The 9,504-nt window shown below is 28.3% G+C and overlaps 1 protein-coding gene across 3 annotated transcripts; it reads left to right on the top strand.

The window, feature by feature from the left end:
• The first annotated feature begins 2,888 nt into the window (after nucleotides 1–2,888).
• Nucleotides 2,889–8,012, top strand: LOC111297044 (protein RBL-like). Of its 3 annotated transcripts, XM_022891627.2 has the most exons (6): nucleotides 2,889–3,250; nucleotides 3,350–3,448; nucleotides 3,914–4,998; nucleotides 5,072–5,330; nucleotides 7,365–7,438; nucleotides 7,514–8,012. In XM_022891627.2, exons 1-6 carry the CDS (start codon nucleotides 3,232–3,234, stop codon nucleotides 7,559–7,561), a joined length of 1,584 nt encoding a protein of 527 aa, XP_022747362.2. In that variant the 5' UTR covers nucleotides 2,889–3,231; the 3' UTR covers nucleotides 7,562–8,012. The 3 variants fall into 3 exon arrangements, with proteins under 3 accessions (XP_022747362.2, XP_089597331.1, XP_022747361.2); XM_089741205.1 differs by having other exon boundaries at nucleotides 2,891–3,250; nucleotides 3,350–3,433; nucleotides 7,365–8,012; XM_022891626.2 differs by having other exon boundaries at nucleotides 2,893–3,250; nucleotides 7,365–8,012.
• The last annotated feature ends 1,492 nt before the right edge of the window (nucleotides 8,013–9,504 follow it).

The following is a 9,504-nucleotide window of genomic DNA, read 5'->3' on the forward strand; positions in this document are numbered from 1 at the left end:
AACTAATATAGTCATGTATACATTTATAATTATTATGTTAGTAATGTATATATTAAAATTTATATATATATAATATATGTTAAATGCATATTAAATGGGTATCAAAATTTTTTATATTTTTTAAATCAGCAATAATTTTTTATATTAGTAATGTATATATTATATATATAAATTTTAACATATTAATTATATATTGTTCTTATAATTTTTATAATAAGATTAAAAACCAGCTTTTCATTAAAAAAATTTAGAAGGACAAAATTTGTATTTAAGGGGCGTTTGGTTCAAGAAAATTCATAAATTTCTTTTCGAAATCTTAATGGTAAGTATTTGATTCTCATATTTAGTTCAGAATAATCCGATTATGGGAAAAATGACAAATTTTTAATAGTACCAAAAGTTTTGGAATTAAAAATTTACTTTTTTCTTTTGATATTTTAAAATTTCAGAGGAAAAAATTACATTATTTTTAAATTTAACGATTATGAAATAGTTGTTATTTTTTTTAAAAGTATGTGTGGAAGTGATTGTAATTTAGTTGTATATTTTTTTGTTAAAATTTTTTTTTATTATAGCTAATGGCATTTGACATTAAGAAATGCTTTAAATTATCATCAAATATGATTTTTTTTAAATGTCTCAAACAATCATTACCTCAATTATTTAAGGTGTTTTTTTAATTAAAACGCTTTAATTGATAATTTAAAATAAATCTAAATTATTTAAATTCAAAATTATTCAACTTTAAAAATTTAAATTAACTTGATTTAAGATTAAAATTTAGTAATTTAGACATGAAATAACTTAAATATATAATAAATCCAAATTCTTTCAATCCAAAATCACTCAATCTAAAATGATCCGACTCAAATTCACTAGTTGAATTGCTACCTCTATTAACAATCTTGCGCTAATCACAAATTATTTCTATAATTCCTTTGGTTAAAACATAGGGAAAAGGGCGGGAACTTGTGATTTGTCGCAACTCACAAGAGGTAGATGCCCAATGGGAAAAGGGAGTTGGCCGAAATAGAGATGCAGGGAGACCTGGTCAAACAAAACATCATTGGCTTTTTAATTAAAAAAATAACTAAATAAGAGAGGGATTGATCCAAGGGCTAAGCAAGTAGGGTGGAGTAAATATAGAGTAAGGTGAGCCATAGATACGAGAGGTGCAACCGCACTACACCCTTTTCATTTACTATTATTTAAGGCGTTCCTCTTATTTAAGAAATTTTTTTGAAAAATATTTTAAATAATTCTTTTAAAAAAATGAAAGAAACTATTTAATATATTTTTTAATCAAAAACACTTTAAATAAATTATTTAAAGTATTTTTTATTAAAAAATATTTTAAATAATCTTTTTTAAAATGAATTATATATGTTAAAGAGATTATGATAATTATTAAATATTTAATATATGTAAATTTTCTTAAAGTAAATAAATAAATCTAAATAAGAAACATCTTGAAAATGGAATAAAATCTTATATATCACACTTTTGTGATGATTATACTTTTTTTAAGAATAAAAAATTTTACGAATCAAATATCCCTTAATTGTTAATAGCAATTAATATCTAACAATATGATCATATAAATATACAAGAATATATTATAATGATAAGAAATAACATTTATAATGATAATAAATTATGTGATTATCTTAATAATATGAATTATGATATGTGATTATTTTAAATTATAAAAGTTAAAATAAAAAATTATACATTTGAAATTAAAAATAATACTTATTCTAAATAATATATATAACAACAAAATTATATAATTTATTCTATATTATATGATACGATATTATTAAAACATAACTTATAAATTATTGTTATTTTTTAAATATTCAGAAGCTGGTAAGATAGAATGCTTTAGATTAGATATGATGTTTGATGATATGTATCTATTATCTATTTGTGTATCTTAGTATTATTCGTACATGTTAGTGTTATTTATATTTTTTCATGTATGTCAGTGTTATCAGTGCTGTTTATGCTAGTTATGTTATGACATGTGTAATATATATAATAAATATGTCGTATTTATATTTGAAATTAAATATATTTTATAATTTATATCATGTTTATATTCTAATAATTTGTATCATTATACATATTAAACATGATATAAAATATGATAGGAAAACATAAATTAATACCTCTATAAATAAATGAATTATGATGAAACAATTATAATCAAATTTTATATTTTGACATTGACTTATACATGCTTTTTTTTTTTTAAATTTTAAAAACCTTTATGTTAGATATCTGTTTTTCTTTTCTTTCTTTTACATTTTGAGATAATTATAATTTTTTTATTTTTATCTAAATAAACACATTTTTTATTTTAGTTATAGATTGATGTGTATAAAACTAGTACCATTAGTAAAATAGCTGATTGAGTTTAGTGTTATTCAATTAAATGATATCAATAAATTTTGTTATAAAACTCAATTGATAAATCGTTATAAAACTCAAATTATATTGTATTAAATATATAAAAATAGATATAAAATTTAAAATTAATTTTGTTTTGAAAATGCTTAAATATTTATTTTAATTCTTTGCTATTTATTTAATTAAAAAAATTATATGTATAAAAATTTTTAAATATATAAATTTTAAATATTAATTTTAATAACATATCAAATTATTCAAAGAACGATCGATTGAAAATATTCAAACACAAGCAACGACTTTTTTTTTTTTTTTTTTTTTTTTCACTAACACACCAGTCAGTCGATAAAACTTAAAATCTAGGTTAAATAATAAAATCAAATAATAAAATCAAAACAAAAAATTACTTCTTCTTCAAAATTACTCATTTACCCCTGAATGTTGTCTAGTTATCTTTCAAAATTTTTTTCTCTTTACTGCACAACGTTGGTGTGTTTGTTTGGACGACTACAATTAATTTTTCACAATGATTATAATGAATCTAAATAAAACCGGGAAATTTTCACTGTTCTTTTAGGAGATTTCCCTCTCTAATAATCCCTTTATTTCTTTAAATAATTAAAATATTGGTTAGTACTTAGTATTTTCTTTCCGGTAACTCGTCGGATTTTGCTTCTCTTCTTTACTCGAAATCAAAGAAAACAAAAATCCTTTCTTCAGTAGCTTTTTTTTTTTTTTTGTATTTCTTGTTCGAGAGTTGATTTCTTCTTTAGGTGTTTGTCTCAGTGGGGGCTTTATCCAGAGCAACAACAGGAGAAGATGAATGCCCCAATTATTGGTAAGACATCTTCTCTCTCTCTTTTTTTTTTCCATTAAATTTTCTAGTTTTTTAGGTTTTCTGCTGATTAATGTAAAAAAATGGGTTTTTTGTTGGAAGATCCACTCCAGGGAGATTTTCCGGAGGTGATAGAAGAGTATTTGGAGCATGGGGTTATGAAATGCATTGCCTTTAATCGCCGTGGTACCCTTCTCGCTGGTACCTCTCTCACTCTCTTTAACTATCTCAAAAAAAAAAAAAATTGCAGCCATGAATGATGAGTGTCTTTGACTTTGAAGAGCTGGTTTTTGTTCTTATTTTCAAAATGGGAGAGTTTTTCCTAGAGAATTGAGCTACTTTGAATTGCAAAATGGGTTTTTTTTTTATTATTATTGAACAAATTTGAAGAGAAGAAGAAGAAGAAGAAGAAAAAGCAAAACCCAATAGATATTTATCAATAGCTTCACGCAGTTTGAGGAAGAAAAAGAAGAAAATCCCATAAAATGCCATATCTTTTCCTCTTGTGTGATTTGGTTTAAACAGTATTTACTTTTTTTCACTACTTTTTCTGGGTTTTCTTTTAATTTGTTTGCTGTTTTCTATACTTAAGTTGAAGAAAATCTCGCAGTGTTTGAAATTATTTCCCAACTGATAGATGGTTCTGGTTTTTGAATTCTATACCAGCTGGATGCTCTGATGGAAGTTGTGTTATCTGGGATTTTGAGACCAGGGGCATTGCTAAGGAGCTTAGAGATAGAGATTGTGTTGCTGCTATAACAAGTGTCTGCTGGTCAAAGTATGGTCATAGAATTCTTGTGTCTGCTGCTGATAAGTCATTAACACTTTGGGATGTTCTCAGTGGCGAGAAGGTTACACGTATTGTTCTGCAACAAACCCCTCTACAAGCTCGTCTACATCCTGGTTCTTCAATGCCATCTGTCTGCTTAGCTTGCCCCTTATCATCTGCCCCAATGATTGTTGACTTAAACACTGGAAGTACAACTGCACTCCCAGTCACTGTTCCTGATATGGGAAATGGTGTTGCTCCTCCTTCTCGCTACAAGTTCCCTGATGGAACCCCTTTCACGCTGACCGCCGCATGCTTTAATAAGAATGGGGATCTGGTATATGTGGGAAACTCCAAAGGTGAAATACTTATAATAGATCACAAAAATGTTAAAGTACTTGCTATGATTCCCATTTCTGGTGGTGCTGTGATCAAGAACATTGTTTTCAGCAGAAATGGGCAGTATCTCCTTGCAAGTTCAAATGATCGAATTATCAGGATTTATGAAAATCTTCTGCCTTTGAAAGATGGACTTGGAGCTTTTGATGACCTTAGCAAGACTATTGAAGAGGAAGATACTGTTGAGAAGATGAAGGCTGTTGGGTCCAAATCTTTAGTTCTTTTTCGAGAGTTTCAAGATTTAATCACTAAGATGCATTGGAAAGCACCTTGTTTCAGTGGTGATGGTGAGTGGGTAATAGCTGCTTCTGCTAGCAAAGGAGAGCACAAGATCTACATATGGGATAGGGCTGGTCATCTTGTAAAAATACTTGAAGGTCCGAAGGAAGCAGTGTTTGATTTAGCGTGGCATCCTGTCCACCCTATTATTGTCTCTGTTTCCCTGACTGGCTTGGTTTATATTTGGGCTAAAGACTACACTGAAAACTGGAGTGCATTTGCTCCTGACTTCAAAGAGCTTGAAGAAAATGAGGAGTATGTAGAACGAGAAGATGAATTTGATCTCGTGCCCGAAACTGAAAAGGTGACAGAAAACAGAACATGTGCCTGAATCTTTTGATTAACCTTTTGTTTCTAAAATATCCTTATGGTTGTAGGTGAAAGAGTCAGATGCCAATGAAGATGATGAAGTTGATATTGTGACAGTGGAAAAGGATCCATTCAGTGATTCAGATATGTCACAAGAAGAATTATGCTTCTTGCCAGCCATTCCTTGTCCTGATGTTTCTGAGCAGCACGACAAGTGTGTGGGAAGTTCTTCAAAGTTGATCGATAGTAATCATTCTGGATCTCCTCTTTCGGAAGAGAATGGACGGAATGGACAAGCAGCCAACAATGCCTCAAGTCCACTTGAAGGTAAACTCGTGCATCTCAAATACATTCTAAATGTTTCATGGTTCTTTCAGTCCAGTTTAAGAGGAATAATATGCTAGCAACATAAATCAGTGAAGTTCGTTGGTCCTTAATTTGTAAAATAGGTTGCAATAAATGAGTTTAAAACCCATGAGCTGTAGCCCAATCTCTCGGGTACTCGTAAAGGTAGCAGTGGTGATGCCAATGTTGTGGAAAATGAGAATTACAAACTTTTGGTTTTGATATGTAATTCTTATGTGTGGATTATGCTTAACGCCATTATCTCCTACTACATCTAAATCTGTATAATGTAAAAAAGTGGTCTAATAAGCCACTTAGCCATTTGTGCTGAATTTTAAGTTATTTGGATGGATAGAGGGTTCTGGTAGAGTTTTTAGATTCAAATTTTGTTGTTATTCTCTTATGCAAGAAATTTTTTTTTTGTTTTACTTCTATTTTATCATTTATATTTGAAATGTATTGAACTTTTAAAAAAAAACTGTCATCTATTACAATTTCATAATTCTTCATATATTATTTCTTAATTTCACTAACCTTTTCTTGATTCTTCGTTTTGGTAATTAGTTAAAAATGACAAAATATTAAATTAATTTTTAATAACAATTAGTTATGCTATCTAGGAAAATATTATACAAGTGAGCATTAATACTGTTATTAACTGGAAAAATTTCTAGTTTTACACATGCATATTCCCAGTAAATGTGGACTCTACACAATTATTTTTTTTTCTTATTTCATTTAAATTTTGTAATGGTGTTGTTATGTTTTAAACGAAAATAGAGGCAATTGTGATGCAAGTAATAAGAAATGGTATGAGCGTTAAGGAAGTAGATGAAAATGTTGTTTTTGATAGAAATGAGTGGTGCAAGAAGATTCAAAATTACAACCTAACATGATTCTTTTTTTTGACCTTTTATACAGCTGATCCCAAAGTTATGGGATATAAGCCCTAGTTTATTGTTGTTGTTGTTGTACATAGAAGCAACTGTCTACTAAAATGTTCTTATTGTTTTCTGGTGTAATATCACTAATAAGCAATTTCATGTGTCGGTAAAAGTCTATTGTGATAAATGTAAATGTTAGCAATTACAAAGGGGAATTCAAATATTTACCTTTGTTATTGAGTCAGGTCAGGATGCTGGTATTTTATCTTAACTTAGATTTACTTGGTGTGTTCTCCCCTTAACAATCTGAAGATGATTATTGTCAAATGCAACCAATTTTAACCAAAGCTTCATTGGATTGGTGGGTTGGCATGGTTCTGACAGAATGTTTGGCCTGATAAAATTTCAAGCTGCTGCAATTTAGTGTAGAAAACACCATGATATTATAGAAACAGTGAGTGAACAAAATGGATCTTTTTGAAGATAAGAAAGAAAAGTAGAATGGAATCTTAAGGAAATTGATGCATTATGAGTCAGTTCCTTTTGAACTAGACATTATTTTGACTGAATCTTTCCACATTATGCAATACCTTTAAACAAAGAGATGGGGTTTTGGTGAGCATCTCTGGCAAGTAGGTCAAGTTAACTTATGTGGCTCTGCAAATGAAATGACTTGCTGGATGGCTAAGATTGTTTTTGTATGCAATATGTAGGAGGAGTCAAAATTGATTTCAGTTGTCTCATTTAGGAGATTTTGGCAATATGTTTTATGATTAAACAGCGATAAAGCAATTTTTTTAGTTTTTATTTCTTAGTTTCAAGCACTGTTTTATCTTCTGATGTTATTAAAATTATGAGAATGTTATTGCAAATGATAACATAAATTGAAAATCTATTTCTCTAGATTTTCATAAAAAAGCTCAAGATAATTTATAAGCAAATCTTTGCAGTTTGGGGAAAAAAATGCTTAATCCACTGTCTTTACTTTGAGTTGGATCTAGATGGCATTGACTGGAAATTTAAATATCCATATAAACTTTTAGCATCTTAGTCTTATGTCAGATTGTTGATGTTCTATGTTGGCTTCCCAAATGGACGATGACTTATGTGTTTAAATTGTTCATTCTTTCAGAGGACACAGGAGGAACACGATTGAAAAGAAAGCGGAAACCTTCAAAGAAGGGGTTGGAGTTACAGGAAGAGAAGGTCAGGAAGCCCTTGAAACCCTTGAAATCTTCTAGTAAGTTATCAAAAACAAAAAATAAATCTGTTGTTGATCAGGATTATGGCAATGATGTATATGCGGGTGATGGCTCTGATGATTGCTAATAGATCAGAATTGTCATATATTTGTTTGAACTGGTGAAGGAAAAAGGAAAAAGGAAAAAGTGAGAGAGAATGAGAAAACCTGCAGCTGAACAGCTTAGAGCTATTTATCAAATTTCTTTTGGAGGGATTGGCAAATGAGATTATTATCTATAGATGCATATCTAACCTACTTAAATGACTAAATTCTCCACAGAGCATCGATAATTCTTGTTTTAGGCAATATCAGACATTGTCACGGTAAAGGGTCAATTGTATATCTAAAGACCAACATATATGGTGGTGGCTATTTGTCTTGTCACTTGTTTAGTATATATAACTTTTAACAAACAGTCTGGATTTTTAGTAATTTTAAATAGGTCGTATTCACTTCATCCTAGACTTTGCAATTCGTGTATTCATGTTGTGTAAAACACTGGTAATTCATGTATTTATGTTGTGTTTTTCATGAAAATTGCATCTCATAATTTGTGTCAATATGAAAAATACGAAATACAATTTTTAGTTTTTGTTAAAATTTTAAATTGTCACCTTTATTTATTTATTTTTTTGTATCGTATTTTAAAATGTTTGGTCTACAACATCCAAAGATTACTGTGGCATATTGATATTTTGAGGGATTTTGAATAAATATCTTTCTCCAAAAAGTCTTACAGGATACTGATTTTGGAAAAAGGTGATCAAAATGTTGGGAACTCACAACTTTACAGCCCAAATTTTAATTAAAAATTTCATGTGGAAATCTCTTGGAATAATGATGTGTGTTTAAATATCATGTAGATATTGGAATATGCCTACCATTTCCTTGTTCTCAAATGGTCTTTCTATTCTTAGATATTCTTTCACTGCTTTATGTCTACATCATAATGGTGTGTTGTAATTTTGGTAATTCATATTTTCATGTCGTGTCTGTTTCATGTTTGCAAAACTTGTGTTAAATTTGTGTTGATATGTTAAACGCAAAATATATTTTTGACTTTTTTCAAAGTCATATACAATTTCTATTAAAATTTTAAACTGTATTGTTTTTGTGTGTGTTTTTATATAATTATTGTATTGTATTTAAAATTAGCAGGTGAGGTGCATAACTCTTACTGGTCTTGAAATTAAATTACTTTTGTTGAATACTTGTATCTTTGCATTACCAAATAGGAAGACCCAAGGCCTGCTCTTTGGCCTTAGAGAGTAGATGAGATAGGTGAGGCATTGATTTTGCATCCTTTTGTACTAATAAATGACAAATATTCAAACATTTGTCCCTAACTTCTGCATCTTCAGGACATTGTTCATAAATCTTCCTAAATGAACTTCTAAGTTCAAAATTTATTTACTTTTAGCAGCATAAGGTGCTTATGCAGATGCAATAGAATTTAGAATCTCTTACTCTTTTGATCTCATTTTTTGGTTCATCTTTTCTTTTGGGTTATTTCAAAATTATGTTTTTTTTTTTTTTTAACATTTAAAACTCTTACTTTTTTATATTTTAAAATTATTTTTTATGATTTTTTTACTCTTTGACATTAAAAATCAGGAAACATTAATTTTATAAAAAAATTAAAATTTAATATTAAATACATTAAAATCAAAATTTTTTCTTAAATTCTATAAAAATCAATAACACAGAGAATTTGGGATGTAAGAAGTATTAATCTCAAGTATACTCCAATATCTTAGTAGGAATGGATTCTCTAGGACTGAAAAGAGTGAAAAGTTCCATTGCTTTTATTGTAACAAGATACATGAAAAGTTGTGAAAAGTTTCAAAACATTTCAAAACATTTGTTCATGAGAAGATTTTAGGAGTGAGAATGATTTGTAAGATTTTTAGGTATAATTTTCAAAAACTTTTGAGCATGATTGAAAACTTTTTAAAATAATTTGAAAATTTATGTAAGTATTCTAATATTTTAAAATTAAATTTAAAGAAAAATATTTTTATTAATAAAA

This window comes from Durio zibethinus, chromosome 12 (assembly GCF_047325235.1).
Source record: "Durio zibethinus cultivar Kanyao isolate XHJ-2024 chromosome 12, ASM4732523v1, whole genome shotgun sequence".
In the NCBI taxonomy this organism is placed as follows: Eukaryota; Viridiplantae; Streptophyta; class Magnoliopsida; order Malvales; family Malvaceae; genus Durio; species Durio zibethinus.